General features: G+C 50.6%; 1 protein-coding gene across 1 annotated transcript; it reads left to right on the top strand.

Annotated features, from left to right (window-relative positions):
* The first annotated feature begins 2,972 nt into the window (after positions 1-2,972).
* On the top strand, positions 2,973-17,546 carry dld (deltaD). The gene is made up of 11 exons (XM_060831274.1): positions 2,973-3,772; positions 3,913-4,209; positions 4,673-4,733; positions 4,845-5,102; positions 13,513-13,573; positions 14,496-14,626; positions 14,768-14,937; positions 15,049-15,265; positions 15,717-16,509; positions 16,630-16,744; positions 16,889-17,546. Exons 1-11 carry the CDS (start codon positions 3,719-3,721, stop codon positions 16,892-16,894), a joined length of 2,163 nt encoding a protein of 720 aa, XP_060687257.1. The 5' UTR covers positions 2,973-3,718; the 3' UTR covers positions 16,895-17,546.
* The last annotated feature ends 207 nt before the right edge of the window (positions 17,547-17,753 follow it).

The raw sequence follows: 17,753 nt of genomic DNA, 5'->3' as shown, positions 1-17,753 counted from the left end.
AAACTAAAGTCCCAGCAACAGCCTCAGACCATTCGGCCCGTTCACAAGGTCGCCAACATTCCGAGACGTTCTTTATTCAGTGAGAGATGTCTGAAGTAGGGCTGGACCATGCAAAGCTCAGATTGTCGTGATCGTTTTAACCTGACATTAGATTTCAGTGTCACGGTTAAAACTTTGACTTGTTCACGATTATCGATTACTGTATCATATAGTCTCATTAAACCACTGATAGTGCCGCTTCGATCGCCACGTGGAAACATCAGAACATTTTTACAACCTGGATTCGATCTCGCACAAAGCTCCCCAGTACAATTACCCCCAACCCCTCTGTAAAGTCTACTCCAAACAGCAGCTGAAAGGATTGGGGTCCTGTCTCAGAACTCTTTCCCAGAACCCATGATATATTAACAGGACCTGCCCGTGAACTTTTGGAGCCTATTCCATCCGCTTTCATTTCAACGCACCCCCTTCAGACACAAACAAACTGGAATATGTTTAGGTGGATTTCAGGGTAACAGACACTGTCTGCACCTGCTGCCTGGAGATTTTTATTTTAAATCTTGCAATCGCCGGCGAGCCGGTACATAAACGACGAACAAGTTTGCCAGCAATAGAGTGCTGCACTGGCTCGGTCCGGTTTGATAAATCACACCAGTTTGAGGGTCTTGTATAAAACAAAAATAACATGTGCTGTAACCAATCTACCCAGTTTCCCCTTCCTTAGGTTCGATCCACTAACTCATCATGGGGTGGTGGGGGTTGGTATGGTGATGCTGAGAATCCCTGAGCATGGGACTGTCTCAGCCACATGTCATGGTCATACCGTTACAGGTTCCCAGAGAATTGCTTTGTGTAACCCGAGCGCATATTGTCAGGAAAATCCGAGAGAGGGACATGTCACTGTGCGCGGAATAACGCCATTTGTTCAGAACAGATGGCCTACTAGTGACTGACCGCGTTTGAGGCGTGTCCGTACCCCTTTAGATGGAATCCCCCAAGGCTTCCTCTTGTCTTCATAATCAATGAAAATTAAACGTGGGGGGGGGGGGGGGGGGATCGTGGATATAAAAAAAACGTTTGAATAGGTGGACCTCCAGTCTCCAGAAACGTTCCCTCTTTGTTCTCCAGGGTACCGGTGAGGAGTAGCGCAGCCTCCAGCAGTTAAACAGTCTCTCTGTGTCTCATTCCCCAGCAGCACCAGTAGCAGCACCCCGTACTACCCAGCCCCCCTACCCCCCTCCTTCTGGTTAGGCTTAAGCCAGCTACAAGGGGCAGGAGGAGGAGGAGACAGAGAGAGATAGAAAAGGGGAACTTTCTGCCTGATTTCATGAAAACAGAATCGCGTGGCATAAATTATGGCTGAATAGAATAAGTGCATCAGGAAGAATTGCTATGTTTTAGTCTGCCTTTCAGTTACGCTTTGCCACAGAAATCGTAAAAGCTGTGCCCCGTCAATTTAACAAACGCATGCTGGGGGGTTGCCAAAGGCATAACTTTTTTTGGGGGTAGATTTAAATCCTTCCGCGTGGAAATTATTTACATTTGTACATTTTGAACTACAACAAGCAAAAAAAAATCCAATGCATTAAAAGTTTCTTTTTGCAACACATTAACTTGCAAGCCATTACTCTGTGTGTGTGTGTGTGTGTGTGTGCATTGAACTATTTTTAAACAAAAAACACACAAAAGTTCTTGGCAAGGCATTATTTGGAAAGACCTCACTTGAAACACTTGTTTCAGCCTCTCAGAATGCACCCACTTTATCAAGAAGCAGCCCCAGTTTCAGTCTTATTCTCACAATCATAAATCTCTCTCTCTCTCTCTCCCAAAGTCAACGCTCCTCAATAAAAGTTGAGAAGTGCGCACAGAGGAGTCTTTAATACGGCGGGAAAAAATGTACAACAACCAAATTCACAATCCCACGTACTTCATAGATTTTCCACGGTCATCAACCGGGTGTTTATAGATTATTCGGAATATAGTGAGGAGCTGGGGGGTAAATAATCCCCAGGGTGGAGGAGGGGGTCTTGGAATTGCGGAGCACCGAGAGAGATGACTGTAAACTCCTAACAATTATTTAGTGCTGTCAAAAACAAAGATGTAACCGTCGGTGGCGAGGGGGGAGACAGTCAGTTTTTTTAATCAAGGAATCTTTGGCCTTTAACGTTGGACGCCAGCTTGCTGTTAAAAAAAAGTTATTTATCCAATCCTGTGTGAGTGTGCGAGAGATGGTTTTGTTTGAACATGTATGTATGTTTATAAAATGACCTGGCGGCTGGTCAGTTGGCCAGTCTGTGTGTGTGTGTGTGTTTGTTCGCTGGATTGAGTGCAGAGCCTGGCCCGCGGATATTGTGCGGGAGGCGAGGCTGCGTGCGCCGAGGGGAACTGCTCTATTGTAGAGAGCAGGTGCTTGCTAGTATTAACATACAGCTGACAGGGTACAATGAGCCGCCTTAAGCTGAACAATAACAACTGCAGTAATGACAGCCACGCGAACGACACACACCCACCAACTTTTTTCTATCTCTCTCTCTCCCCCCTCGGAAAAAAACCCAGCTTTATCGCGCGCACAAACAATCCTCAAAAAATATCCTAACTTGACTTAAAAGTTGCCCCCCCAGACTGACACCCCCTTTCCTGTTAAATATAAATAAGTCGCGGGAAAAGTCAGGACGGGATAGATATACCCGCTTCCCGGAGTATGTGTGATGATTTTTAAAAAAAATGATGTGGGTTTTTATTTATATGTGTGTGTGTTCGTTGGAATTTAAATAAGTTTGTGTGTGTATACCCGGTGGATTGCCCCCCCTCTTTACACCTCACTGATCATTTGGAGATCTATTGAGGAAGGTGGGACCCGCCTCTTTTGTCACCCGCTCGCCACACTGTGGGCCAGACAATATGCATGTCATTACAAATGCAAAAACTCTGCTGTATATAAACGCCGGACTCGGAGCTCGGCAGATCAGAAATTGAGTTGCTGTGGATTCCCAGTCGGGAGGTGATTTAGAGAACCCGCGCGCGCGCGCGTGTGTGTGTGTGTGCATTTATCAGTCTGTGTGTGTGTGTGAACATTTGTCTGTGTCAGTGTATCTGTGTGTGTACATTTGTCAGTGTTGGGGGGGGAGGGGACGCGGGGAAGAGAGGTGAAACAGCAAGATTTAAAAACAACAGTGGAGAGGACAAAAAAAAGGACAACAGCATCATCTGAAATTCTCCAAACCTACAAGCAGTGGAGAGAGAGCATCACAGGGAGTCGTCCAACCGTTTCCAAAAAAAAACCAAAAACTTGCCACTGGAATTATCGGAGCAGGGATTTCCAACGCCTCCCTGATATTATATGTATTTACATATATATTATAAACAAATCCTGGGATCGTCGCGTTTTACGAGGTTCTGTTTGGAATTAAACCTCTCCCCCACCCCTCCCCACCCAAGCGTCTGATTCAGAAGAAAACAAAACCCACACACGAGAGAGAGGGGGAGAGAGAGAGAGAGAGGTTAGGTCGGCGCTCAGTCACCACGCCAGTGTGTGTATCGACCACTTCCAAGCAACTGACCCTTATTGAGAAGAGCTGTCAATCACCAGGGCCAGGGCGGTTCTCTGTAGACTTCAGTGCAGCCAAAGGACTTGAGAAACCTGAAGGGGAAACATTCTGAGTGGAGTTGGAAGCGGTCCGGGCTCTCCAGCAGCTCCATACTAACCCAGTGGCCGGAGATGGCCCACCGCAGTGTTTGCCTGTTCATCACTCTGCTGTCTGCACTCCACCAGGTAAGAGGAACATGCCTTTCTGCTCTCCTTATCCCAACAAAGATTCCGTCCTGGAAATCGGGCTGCAGTTGTCGCTGTCTTACTTGCTTCCTCTCTTTCTGCACTGATGTAAAATGTGTATGTGTTTGTTTGTATTAAAGCAGGCTTCCCCCTCTGGCGTCTTCGAGCTAAAGTTGCAGGAATTCAATAATCGCCAAGGGCTGACTGGGAATGTGAACTGTTGCAAAGGCTCCTCGGCCTCCAACTACGGCCTCCCGTGCGAGTGCAAAACCTTCTTCCGCGTCTGCCTCAAGCATTACCAGGCGAAAATCTCTCCCGAGCCGCCGTGTACTTACGGGAGCGCTCTGACCCCGGTGCTGGGCTCTAACTCCTTCTCCATCCCGGACGCCGAAGCCTTCAGTAACCCCATGCGGTTCCCTTTCGCTTTCACCTGGCCGGTAAGCGGTGTCCCTCTGACAGGGGTGGGGGGAGTGGGCTGGGGAAGGAAGGGGATAACTTCGGACCCTTCAGAAGTGTGTGTGGGGGGGGGGGGGGTGGAGAGAAAAAAAGCAGTCACAGACGCCCCCACTCACGGGCATATAACTTAACGATGTGGGAAACTTCACAGCAGCCTAACGGGCAATTTTCAGCCCAGCGTGAGATTCCAAATAGCTTCATTTTATAATGTGATTTATGAAAGCGATGAAATTAAGCGTGGAGCTCGATGACAACTGTAGTCTCTGCCAATATCCTACACTGAGATTATAGATACACTGGGCTTAATAAAGGTCCCCTCTTTGCAACATGGAGACGATAGAGAGCGTGTGTGCGTGTGCGAGAGAGAGATTCAAGATGATCTGAAACGCTTTTTAAAACACTGGCTCCAAATTAATTCAGTCTTTTTGTTGTTTTTTTTAACAGGGAACGTTCTCCTTAATCATCGAGGCTTTGTACGCTGAGCCCACTGATGATCTGAGTACAGGTAACTTCACTCTCAATCACCAGCCTCCCCACTGAGTTAAAGCTTCCTGAAAGGTTTCTCCAAGTGTGTGACTGTATCCCTCTCTCCCTCTCTCTCTCTCCTGACTTCTAGATAACCCCGATCGCCTCATCAGCCGCTTGGCGACTCAGCGGCACCTCACGGTGGGTGATGAGTGGTCCCAGGATGTGCACACCAGCAGCCACACTGAGCTCAAATACTCTTACCGCTTCGTCTGCGACGAGCATTACTACGGGGAGGGCTGCTCCGTCTTCTGCCGGCCGAGGGACGACGCGTTCGGCCACTTCAGCTGCGGCGAGAGGGGGGAGAAGCTGTGTAACCCCGGCTGGAAGGGAGCCTATTGCACTGAGTGTAAGTCTGTCCTTCCCCAGGTCTCTCACTCACTGCGCTTTTTAATGAGTAACGCAATACAGGAAGCTGCTTCTCTTTTAAACATTTATTTCAAAATAAAAAGAGTTGAATGTTAGTAGACAATTGTCTGGTATAACGCCCCAGCGCTTTTGAAACCATTCATGATGTTAACAAAAAAATCTGAGCCTATTTGTGGACAGTGTCTCTCTGACCATAGCATAGTGCAATGGGGTTAAAAAGCACTCCTCCATTGCCCTCTCTCGCTCTCCCTCACCCTACATCCCCCTCCTCTCTCCCATCATCCCAGTCCCATCATCCCCCATCTCCATCCCTACCCACTCTCTTGCCCTCCTCTAGACCCCTCTCTCCCTTCCTCCACCCCTCATCTCTGTCCCTCCCTTCCTCCACCCCTCCTCTCTCTCCCTCCCTTCCTCCACCCCTCCTCTCTCTCCCTCCCTTCTCCCCCACCCCTCCCTTCCACCACCCTCCACTCTCTCATCTTCCATGCTTTCTCTCTCCCTTCATCCCTCCCGCCTTGCTCACCCCCTGTATCCCCCTCTCTCTACCTTCACACCCCTCCTCTTTCTCCCCTTTATCTCCCCTCCTTTCTCTCCCTTAATCCCCCTCTTTCTCCCTTCATCCCCCTCCCTCTCTCTTCATCAAACACCCCCATCATCCCCTTCCCTCTCTCTTTTCCTTCATCCACCCTCCTCTCTCTAGCCCTTCATCTCCCCTCCTTTCTCTCTCCAGTCATCTCCCTCCACTCTCTCTCTGCCCTGCCTTCATCCACCCTTCTCTCTCTCTACCTTCATCACCCCTTCCTCTCTCTCTATCTTCATCCCCATCTCTCTCTCACCCTTCATCTCCCTCCCTCTCTCTCTCCCTTCACCCCCTCCTCTCTCTCCCTTCTTCCCCTCTCTCACCACTCCCTCTCCTCTTTCTCCATAACCCCATTCCTCTCTCTCTCTCACCCTTCATCTCCCCTCCTTTCTCTTTGCCTTCATCACCCTTCCTCTGACCCTCCCTCCCTTCACCCCCACTTCCTCTCTAACTCTCTTTCCTCTCTCCTTCATCCCCTCTCTCTTTCTTCCATTCATTCCCCTCCTCTCTCCCTCCCTTCATCCCTCCTCATCTCTCTCGCTCTCTCTCTCTCCCCACCCTCCCTCCCTCCCTTCAATGCCCCTCTCTCTCCCTCTCTTCATTCCCCCTCCTCTGTCTTTCTTTCCCTTCAGCACCCCCATGCCTCCTCCTCTCTCTCTTACCCTTCATCCCTGCTCCTCTCTCTCTCTCCCTTCATCTCCCTTTCCTTTCTCTCTCCCTTGATCCCCCTCCACTCTCCCTTCATCCCACTCCCCTGTCTCTCTCTCTCTCCCTTTATCTCCCCTTCTCTCTCTCTCCCTTCATCCACCCACCCTCTGTCTGTCCCTTCAAGTCCCCTCACCCTCTTCCTTCACACCTTCCTTCACACCTTCCTCTCTCACTCCCTTCATCGCTGTTCCCCTCTCTTGCACTTTGCCTTCATCCCTCCTCTCTCTCCCTTCATTCCCCTCCTCTCTCTACCGTTTTAACCTTCTCCTCTTTCTCCCCCTTCATCCACCCTCTTCTCACTCCTTTCACCCCCTTCTCCCTTTATCCCCCCCCTTCATTCCCCTCCTCTCTCTCCCTTCATCCCCCTCCCCTCTTTCTCCCTTTATCTCCCATCCTCTCTCTCTCTGCTGTCACCCCCCCTTCTCTCTCTGTCTCTCTTCATCCACCCTCTTCTCTCCCTTCGTCCCCCTTCCCCCTCTCTCTTCATTCCCCCACCCCTCTCTTTCCATCATCTCACCTCCTCTCTCCCTCTCTCTCTCACCCTTCATCGCCCCTCCCCTTTCTCTCTCCCTTCACCTCCACTTCCTCTCTTACTCTTTCATCCCCCCTTTCTTCCATTCATTCCTCTCTCTCCCCTCTCCCTTTGCCTCCCCCCTTTGCCTCCCCCCTTTTATCTCCCCCGAAGCCTCCTGACCCTCTTCCTTCACCCTCCTTCTCTTTTTTCCCCTTCATTCCCTCCTCTTTTCCTTCACCCACCTCCTCTCTCTCCCTTCACATCCACCCTCTCTCTCTCCCTTCAAACCCCCTCCTCTCTCTCTCTCCCTTTAGCCCTCTCCTCTCTCTCCCTTCATCCCCTCTCTCGCTTCAGCTCACACCTCTCTCCCTCTTTCCCTTCACCTGCCTCCTCTCTCCTTTCTCCCCTCCTCTCTCTCCCTTCACCCCCTCCTCTGTCTCTTCATCCCCCCTCTTTCTCTCTCTACCTTCACCCCAATCCTCTTTTTCCCTTTGCTCCCCTCCTCTCTTACTCTCTTTCATCCCACCCTGTCTCTCTTTCTTCCATTCATGTCCCCTCCTCTCACACTCCCTTTATCTCCCCTCTCTCTCCATTCCCCCTCCTCTCTATTTCTTCATTCCCCTTCCTCTCTCTTTCTCCCTTCACATCCCTCCTCTCTCTCCCTATCCCTTCATGCCCCCTCCTCCCCTTCACAACCTCCTCTCTCCCACTTCATCCCCCCTCCTCTCACTCTCTCCTCCTTGCATCCCCCCCTCCCCTTCATTCCTTGTCCTCTCTCTTTCTTCTTTTATCCCCCTCCTCAGCCCCCTCACCCTCTCTCTTCATCCCCTTCTCTCTCTCTCTCCCCTTCATCCCCCCTCCTCTCTCTCCCTTCATCCACTCACCTCTGTCTATCCAACCCCTATACCTTGTCTCTCCATCCTCCCACTCCCAATTCTCCATTCCAACTCCCCCATCCCCCATCATCCTTCTTCCCCATCTCTCCATGTATTCCCGCCCCCTCCCCGTCTCTCCATTCATTTCCCCTCCCCTGTATCTGTATTCCCCTCACACCCCACCTCTCTTAACCCCCCTGCCACCTCTCTTCCATCATCACCCTCTCCCTCCCTTCATGCCCCATCCCCTTCATCCCCCCTTTCCCTCCCTTCATCACCTTTCCCCTTCTCCCTTCATCCTCCCTCCTCTCATACTCTCTCCCTTCAACCCCCCTCCTCTCTCACTGTCTCCCTTCAACCCCCTCCTCTCTCACTGTCTCCCTTCAACCCCCTCCTCTCTCACTGTCTCCCTTCAACCCCCTCCTCTCTCACTGTCTCCCTTCAACCCCCTCCTCTCTCACTGTCTCCCTTCAACCCCCTCCTCTCTCACTGTCTCCCTTCAACCCCCCCTCACTCTCTCTCCCTTCAACCCCCCTCCTCTCTCACTCTCTCCCTTCAACCCCCATCCTCTCTCACTGTCTCCCTTCAACCCCCTCCTCTCTCACTGTCTCCCTTCAACCCCCCCTCACTCTCTCTCCCTTCAACCCCACTGCTCTCTCACTGTCCCCCTTCAACCCCCCTCCTCTCTCACTCTCTCTCCCTTCAACCCCCCCCACTCTCTCCTTTCAACACCCCCTCCTCTCATGCTCCCTTCAACCTCCATCCTCTCCTTTCAACCCCTCTCCTCTCTCACTGACTTTCCCTTCATCTCATCTCCTCTGTCTCCCTCCCCCTCCTTCACCGCCACCTCTCGCTCTCTCCACCTCCCTTCATACCCCTTACTCCACCTATTTCTCCATCTCGGTTCCCCTTTCTGTTCGTCCCTCCATCCCCCATCTATCTCTCTTTCTCCCCCTCTCTCCATGCTCTTCTCCTCTCTGTCTCTCTCCATCTCCCCCCTCTCTCTCCATCTCCCCTACTTTCTCTCTCTCTCTCCATTCCCTCCTCCCTCCCTCTCTCCATCCCCTTCCCATCTTTCCACTGCCCTCCTCTCTCCATCTTCCCTTACCCTTCTCTCTCCATCGTCTCTTCCCCTTTCTCTCCAACCCCCCTCGCCCTCTCTCTCCATCCTCCTCCCTTCTATCTCTCTCCATCCCACTCCCCACACTCTCTCCCTCTCTATACCTCCTCGCCCATTTTCCATCCCCCCTCCCGTTCTCTTTCCATCCCTGCTCCCCACACTCTCTCTCTCTCCATCGTCTGCTCCCCACTATCTCTCTCTCTCAATCCACCCCTCCTCTTTCTCTCTCTTTCCATCCCACCTCCCGTCTCTCTCTCTCTCCCTCTCTCTCCATCCCCCCTCCCCACTCTGTCCAACCTCCTCCTCTCTCTCTCCATCCCCTCTGTCTCCATCCCCCCTCCTTCTCTCCATCCCAACCTCCTCTCTCTCACTCTCCATCCCCTTTGTCTCTCTCTGCCTCCATCCCTCTTCCTCTTTCTCTCTCTGTCCCCATTCTCCCTCCCCTCTCTCTCTCCATCCCCTCTCCTCTCTCTCTCTCTCTTTCTCTCTCCATCCCCCCACTCTCTCTCTCTGTCTCCACCCCCTACTCTCTCTGTGTCCTCATTCCCCCTCCTCTCCCCTCTCTCTCCACCCCCTCCTCTCTTTCTCTCCATGCCCTCTCCTCTCTCCCTCCATCTTCCCTCCTCTCTCTATCCATTCCCCCCTCCTGTGTCTCTCTCTCTCCCTCTCTCCATGCCCCCTCCTTTCTCTCTCTCTGACTCGCTCCATCTGCACTCTCTCTCTCTCTCTATCCCCTTCCCCTTCTTTCTCTATCCCCCTTCCAACTCTCTTTACATCCCCCCTCCCACACTCTCACCATCCCCCACCCCACACTCTCTCCACCGCCCCCTCCTTTCTCTCTCTTTCTCCATACCCTCTCTACTTTTTCTCAATTCCCTGTCCTCTCCCTCTCTCCAACCCCTCCCCTCTTTCTCTGCATCCATCCCTCCCTCTCTCTCCAACCCCCTCCTCTCTCCCTCTCTCTCCATCCCCCTCCTCTGTCCCCCTCTCTCTCCATTCCCACTCTACCCTTTCTCTCCATCCCCGCTTATCTCTCTCCATCCCCCCTCCCCCTATCTATCCCTCTCCCCTCCCCTCTCCCCAACCCCCTCCCCACTCTCTCTCTATCCCCTCCCCCCACCTCCATCCCCCCTCCCCTCTACCTGTCTTTCTCCATCAACCCTCGTCCTCTCTCTCTCTCTCCTTCCCCTCTCCCCTCTACCCTCTCTCTCCACCCCCCATCCTCCCTCTCCATGCTCCTCTGCTGCCTCTCTCTCCATCATCCTCCCCCTTCTCTCTCTATCCCCCTCCCCCTCTCCATCCACCCTTCACCCTCTGTCCATCCAACCTCCCCCCTCCATTGCCCCTCCCCCCTCTCCACCCCCTTCATCTCCCCTCTCCACTCTCTCCACCTTCCTCTCTCCCTCTCTCTCTACACCCACCCCCCTCTCTTCCTATTCACCCCTCCCTCTCCATTCTCCTCTCTCTCTCTCTCTCTCCATCCCCCACACTCTCTCCAACACCTCTCCCCACTCTCCATTCCCACTCCCCCTCTCTCTCTCCACCTCCCTCCCCCTCTCCCTCTACATCCCCCCTCTTCTCGCTCTCTCTGAACCCCCCCTCTCCATTCCTCCTCTCTCTCACTCTCTCCCCATCCCCCTCCTCTCTCACTCTCTCCCCCCTGCACTTTCTCTCCAATCCCCCTCCTCTCTCCATCTTCCCTCCTCTCTCTCTGCATCCCCACTTCACTCTTTCTTCATCCCCCCTCCACTCTCCCTTTCCATTCCCATCCTCTCTCCCTCTCTCTTCAACCCCGTTCTCTCCTCTCTCTCTCCCATCTCCTCTCTCTCTACATGCCCCCTCCGTGCCCTCTGTCCTTCCTTCCCTCTCCCTCTCTCTCTATCTCCCTCCTCCCTCTCTCGCTCCAGCCCTCCTCCCTCATTCTCTCTCTCTATCCATCACTCCTCTGCGCCTTTCTCTGTCCATCCCACCTTCCCTCTCTCACTCTCTCCATCCCACTCCCCCTCTCTCTCCATCACCCCTCCTCTCCCTCTCTTCCTCTTTCCATTCCCTCCTCCCCTTTCTCTCTCTCCATTCCCTCTCCTCTATTTCTCCATCGCCCCTCCTCTCCTCTCTCTCTCTCCATCCCCCTCTTTCTCTCTTTCCATCCTTCCTCCCTCCTTCTCTCTCTATCCATTCCCCCTCCGGGCCTTTCTCTCTCCATCCTCCTTTCCCTCTCTCACTCTCTCCACCCCACTCCTCCCTCCATCCACCCCTCTCCTTTTCTCTCTCTCTCCATCCACCCTCCTCTCCGCTCTCTCCATTCCCTCGCCTTTCTCTTTCTCCATTCGCCCCTCCTCTCCCTCTCTCCATCATCCCTCCTCACCCTCTCTCCCTCTTTCCATTCCCCTTCTCTCTCTCTCCATCCCCTCTCCTCTTTCTCCATCCCCCTCCCTCATTCCATCCCCCTTCCCCTCTCTCTCCATTCCCTCCCCTCCCTTTCTCCATAACCCCTCCTCTCCACTCTCCATGTCCCTCTTCTCTCCTTCCCCATCAACCCCCCCTCCACACCCCATCCACCCTCCTCTCTCTCCATCCCTGCCCTCTCACTCTCTCCATCCCTGCCCTCTCACTCTCTCCATCCCTGCCCTCTCACTCTCTCCATCCCTGCCCTCTCACTCTCTCCATCCTCCTACTCCACTCTTTCTCCATTCCCCCTTCCCCCATTCTCTCCACCCCCTCCCCACACTCTCCAACACACTCTCTACCCTCTTCTCCCCTCTCCCTCTTTACATCCCCGCCTTCGCTCTCTCCATCCCTCTCCTCTTCTCCATCCCCCTCCTCTCTCACTCCCTCCCCATCTGCACCTTCTCTCCGTCCCCCCTCCTCTCTCTCTGCATCGCTTTCTCCACCCCTCTTCCACTCTCCTTCTCCATCCCCATCCTCTCTCACTCTCTGTCCATCCCCCCTCCTCTCCCTCTCTCTAACCCCACCTGTTTCTCAACCCCCCTCTCCATTCCCCTTCCTCCTGCTCTCTCCATCACCCTCTCCTCTCTTTCTCCATCCCACTTCCTCTCCTCTCTCCATCTGTCTCTCTCTCTCTTCATCCCCCTCCTCTCTCACTCCATCCCCCCTCCTCTCTGTCTCCATCCCCCTCCTCTCTCTCTCCATCCCCCCCTCTCTCCATCCCCCCTCCCCCCTCTCTCTCCATCCCCCCTCCATCCACACTCCTCTGCCTCTCTCTTCTCTTCATCCCCTCCTCTCTCTCCATCCCTCCCCTTTCTCCTTCTATCCCCCTCCTCTCTCCCCCCTCTCTCACTCTCTCTCCATCCCCCCTCCTATCTCACTCTGCCCCTCTCTCATTCTCTCTCTCGCTCTCCATCCCCCTCCTAACTCTCTCCATCCTCCCTCCTCTCTCTATCCCCCTCTCCATCACCCCTCTCTCCATCCCCCTTCATTCTCTCCACACCCCTCTTCTCTCCCTTTCTCCATCCCCCCCCCTCTCATTCAATTCCCCTCCTCTCTCCCCATCTCCCCTCTCTCTCCAACCCCCTCTCTTTCTCCATTCCCGTCCTCTCTCTCTCCATCCCCCTCCCTCTCTCATTCTATTCCCCTCCTCTCTCACTCCATCCCCCTCCTCCCACCATCCCCCTCACTCTGCATCCTTCCTGCTCTCTCTCCACCCCCTCCACTCTGTCTCTCACTCTCGCCCTTCTCCCCTTCCCCATCTCCCTCTGCTCCCTCTCTCCCTTCATCCCCCTCCCTCCACCCCTTCCTCCACTATCTCTCCATCCCTTTGTTCTCTCCTTCCTCCATCCCTTCCTCCTCTATTCCTTCCATCCCTTCCTCCTCTCTTTCCTTTCTCCCTCCATCCCTTCGTCCTCTCTCCCTCTATCCCTTCCTCCTCTCACCCCGCCCCCTTCCTCTCTCCTCTCACCTATCCTTCCCTCCTCTCTCCTTCCATCTCTCCTCCCCCACCCCCCAAATGAATTCCCAAAGCCTTCACTCTCTCTTTGGACCCGTGTGGTTGGACGTGTGCGGCCGGGAGGCTGTCTGACGGTGTTGGATATTGTTGAGAGCGACTAGGTCCACGGGGCAGCTGCGTTCTGAAGCGGAGAAACACCAATACAATGGAGCAGCTGTCCTGCTTCAGTCAGCCTACAAACCAGCTGTCTACTCTTATCTATACACACACACACACACACAGAGCTGGATGGGAAGGGGTGGAGTCGGGGGAAAAAGAAGGGACTTTTGACCAACACCGAAAAGAGGGAAAAAGAAAGAAGGCGGGGAAGCAAAAAAAAACAAAAGCTTTGTGTATCCCCTTTTTTTTAATTTAGCAAAAACCCTTAGTGATTTTTAACAGTCGCCAGGCACACATCTCTCTCTCTCCTCAAGAAAATCAATCCTACAGTTGTAAAATTGACCTCTCCTCACTTCTAATAATGATTTGGAGATGCCAGTGTTGGACTGGGGTGTACACAGTTAAAAATCACACAACACCAGGTTATAGTCCAACAGGTTTAATTGGAAGCACAGCCTTGGTTTAAGATTTTGACTGAGTTGATCTGGTGTTTAGTAAATTAATTGAACTCTGTTTTTTCTCCTTCCCAGCTATCTGCCTCCCTGGCTGTGACGAGCAACACGGATACTGCGACAGACCTGGGGAATGCAAGTAAGTAATGAGAACTTTCTTCCCCCCCGCCCCTCTGGTGGTGAAACAGTACATAAAAGAGTCGGTAAATGATCTGGATCAGAAGGTGCGTGGGAATGGAAGGTATCTTCAAGAGTTCAAAGCGACCCACCTCCTGCTAGCTGTTAGTACATCGTGGAAGCCTGGGAAACTTAAAGTCTTTAGGGATCATGTAGCAAAAGGAAAACACGGCTGTTAACTTGAGTTTACAGTGCCCGACTGGGAAGTAAATTTACTATAATTACGAAGTTAAATGAGGAGGTAGAACAATTAAGGCAGTTCTCCCTCTCTTGCTCCACAGCAAGTAGGAGCGCCCTCTATTGGCATCCATTTCATTGTCTGAGGAAACTTTTCCTGTGATATAAGTAAACTTTGGGTTCAGGGAACACAAGAGATTCTTGCCATCCCTATTTCCCAGCGGACACTCGCTTACCTTGTCTCATTTTTACAAGCGTCTTTGGTTGAAAGTGAGCCTCCCTATTACACCTCCCTTCCAAGAATCAAAATCAACAGTTTCCTTTCATCTGAGTTGCTCTGGGAATTGATATTCTTTAATGAAGTCACAAAGGAGAGTTGGATGACCTTCTCACATCAAACCTTTGAACAGGCCCAGACATCTCTATTGGGCCTTTTTGTTGAAGGCTGGTCGACTAAAGTGTGAAATCTCTAATTTAGGTTTTCGAAGTGGTGCATGGCATTTCATGCCCAAGTCCTTTGTGTGCCCCATTCTCCTCATTATGATGTATAGGCACGATGTGGAGGTGGTAGAAACGCAGGGAAAGGGGCTGGTTCTGACCCTTGGGAGGACTTTTGGATGTGTTTCATTTCCTTTTAGCGTTCTAAATGGCTTGGCAGACAAGTCAATGGAAGGTATTAAGTACTTTCTGTCCTCTTTGATTTGCAGGTGCAGGGTGGGATGGAGAGGACGTTACTGTGATGAATGTATTCATTATCCAGGCTGTCTTCATGGGACATGTCAGCAGCCTTGGCAGTGTAACTGCCAGGAAGGATGGGGTGGTCTCTTTTGCAACCAGGGTAAGTTGCTTTGTCCTTCCTCCTTCCTTTAATGAAGGACATTTATTTTGTTTAATAGTTTTGTCTTCATTCTACTGTTCTTGCAATTGGCTGATTTTTTTCCTCCCGAGCCTATATATTGTTTTTCTCATCTTATCCTAGACTTGAACTACTGCACTCACCACAAGCCATGCAAGAATGGTGCTACATGTACCAATACTGGTCAAGGGAGTTATACCTGTAGTTGTCGTGCTGGCTACACAGGCTCCAACTGTGAAATCGAGATCAACGAGTGTGATGCCAATCCCTGTAAGAACGATGGAACCTGCACGGTAAGTGGGACTGACCTGTTAAAGATAACAGTCAAAAATAAAACAGAATTATTCCTAATGTACACTTGGCATGCCCAGAAAGCTAACTGAAGGATTGCAATCTTTCCTTAGGATCTGGAGAACCACTACACTTGTACCTGTGCACCAGGCTTCCTTGGTCGGAACTGTGAGCTGAGTGCCATGACGTGTGCAGATGGGCCCTGCTTCAATGGAGGAAGATGCACAGACAAACCGACTGGGGGCTATAGCTGCCATTGCTCTGCTAGCTACTCCGGATTCAACTGTGAGAAGAAAATTGATCACTGCAGTTCAGACCCATGCACCAATGGTGAGCAGTAATATCAACATGCGGATGAACATTAGGATTATGACCAACTCCTTTCATGGCCTTAGTCCTCACCCTTTGGCCATCTTTATCATCTTTTCCTGCCCAGAAACCTCTGTAATCCTCCAATTTTAGACTCTGGTTTAAATGCTAGTCCAATGGCAGTCTTAACTTCAGCTGTCTAGCTCCTAAGCTCTGGATTCTCTTCCTAAACCTGCCTACCTCTTGCTCCTTAACACCTTCCTCTTTCATCAAGTCTTTTGGTCAATTGCTTTAATATGTCTCTGGTTCTGTGACAAACTTTGCCTTGGTTACATTCCCATGAAATGCCTGTAGACATTGTACTGCATTAAAGGAGTATTATAAGTGCAAGGTTTTGTTGTTGTAAAAAGCACTATTATAGACCTGAAGTTCATCTTTTCTTAACTTTTTATTTTCCTCTGTTCTTGCTCAGGTGCCCAGTGCGTGGACATTGGGAATTCCTACATATGCCAATGTCGCGCTGGATTCACAGGGAGAAACTGTGACATTGATGCAGACAACTGTGCAAGTATGCCCTGCCTTAATGGTGGGACGTGTCAGGATGGAGTTAATGACTACACCTGCATTTGCCCATCTGGATTTAGTGGAAAGAATTGCAGCATCCTCATCAGTATATGTGCAAATAATCCTTGCCACAACGGTGCAACGTGCCATGAGAGAAACAGCCACTATGTCTGCCAGTGCTCCCGTGGATATGGTGGACTTAACTGCCAGTTCTTGCTGCCAGAGCAGCCTCAGGGTCAAACCGTTATCATCGATGTTAAGGATAAATACACAGAAGCTGAGAACAAGGGGCAGTTTCCGTGGGTAGCTGTATGCGCTGGGGTTATCTTGGTTCTGATGCTGCTCCTGGGGTGTGCGGCAGTCATTGTCTGTGTGCGAGTAAAGCTGCAGAAGGGCCAGCAGCAGCAGCCTGACATCTCCAAGAGTGAGATGGAGACAATGAACAATCTCACAGACTGCCACCGCGAGAAAGACATCTCTATCAGCATCATTGCAGCCACTCAAATCAAAAACACCAACAAGAAAGTAGACTTGCAATGTGACAGCTCTACTGAAAGAAATGGCTACAGGGTCAAATACCCTTCAGTGGATTATAATCTGGTGCACGAATTAAAGAATGAAGACTTAATTAAAGCCGAAAACGAACGGGGAGATGCTAGTACCCCGGAAGCAGAGCAAATAAGTGCAACACAGCATAATGGGTAATTAAGTAAATCAGCCTCCTATTTGTTTGGCTTTGTAAATATGAAATGCTGCTGTTATCTGGGTTTCCCAGTCAACTGTCTACCAACCTAACTCTTGTTTTTATTTCAATCCAATAGTGAACCCTCAGAAAGAAAGCGGCCAGAGTCTACATACTCTGCCTCAAAAGATACCAAGTACCAGTCAGTGTATGTCATATCTGAAGAGAAGGATGAATGTATAATAGCAACTGAGGTTTGTACTTTGTTTCATTTCCCTCTCCCTTTTCACCTTTTTTCATGAGTGAGGATGTCTAATATTTGTCAACAGTTGCAGGAGTGTAGAAAACTCCCTTTTCACGATGTAGACTGATGGTAGTTCTGCTTGGTTTCTCCTCAGGTGTGAATAGGAAGTGCCACAATGCAAAGATAATTGCCTTGCCAAGAAGAGATTTGCTTCAGTAAACTGCTGCTCAGAATGAACTGGTTCTCTGCTGAAATTGGCAAGAAGACTCGACGGACAAGACAGTAAGCCAGGACCTGGAATTCACGGATGCCTGTTGCACTGTCTTTTGTTGGCTTTCTGGAAGAAGAAAGGTCTATTGCACTACCGACAAACAGTTGCTTCCTGTCTTCTCCACATGAACTTAAAGCCCTGACTAGAAAGCCTGCCCTGCCCTGGATGTAAACTCACCAGCAGGAAAAGACAATATTCTTGTACTGAAGATGCAAAAATTGCCTCTGATGCCTTTTTTGGACAGCAAATGTTTTCTAATTGATCAGGAGTGGAGAAGGAAAACAAAAAATAGTATTGTTTCAAGCATTGAAATATTTTTGAAACGTATTTGTGCAGTCGGTGGTTCTTGAAGTTCATTACACATAATTTAAAAATTTGGTAAATATGTAAAAAGGCACTTCGGTTCTATGTCTATATTTTGTACATAATCGTATTTATAGAAACAGGTGCAAAAATTATTGGAGTTGTTTGTATTGTTTTTTTGTTACTGAAGAGAAGTGTTTTATAAATATTTTTTCTAAATAAATGAAATTGATTATAATTTTTTGATGTTCTGCCATGTTCTATGTTATCAGTGCCTTTGGTATTGAGAATCAAGTTGTCTGCCCCACCCTAACATTCTGTTCACTCAACTATTCCTCGTTCAACTGAATACTCCAGAATAAACTTGTTATAAATACTTGCCTAGCCTAGTGTTGAATTAAATGGAAACAATCTGCAGGGTTACTGAGAAAAGGCACAAGATTGG

Source organism: Hemiscyllium ocellatum, chromosome 10 (genome assembly GCF_020745735.1).
Source record: "Hemiscyllium ocellatum isolate sHemOce1 chromosome 10, sHemOce1.pat.X.cur, whole genome shotgun sequence".
Lineage (NCBI taxonomy): Eukaryota > Metazoa > Chordata > Chondrichthyes > Orectolobiformes > Hemiscylliidae > Hemiscyllium > Hemiscyllium ocellatum.
This window is presented reverse-complemented; position numbering and strand designations above follow the sequence as displayed.

Bases quoted from the DNA above. Each gene is read 5' to 3' on its own strand.
- dld (XM_060831274.1), top strand. From the start codon at position 3,719: ATGGCCCACCGCAGTGTTTGCCTGTTCATCACTCTGCTGTCTGCACTC. The intron at 13,574-14,495 runs GTAAGTAATGAG...TTTGATTTGCAG, and splicing joins GACAGACCTGGGGAATGCAA to GTGCAGGGTGGGATGGAGAG. The intron at 16,510-16,629 runs GTAATTAAGTAA...TCAATCCAATAG, and splicing joins AGTGCAACACAGCATAATGG to TGAACCCTCAGAAAGAAAGC.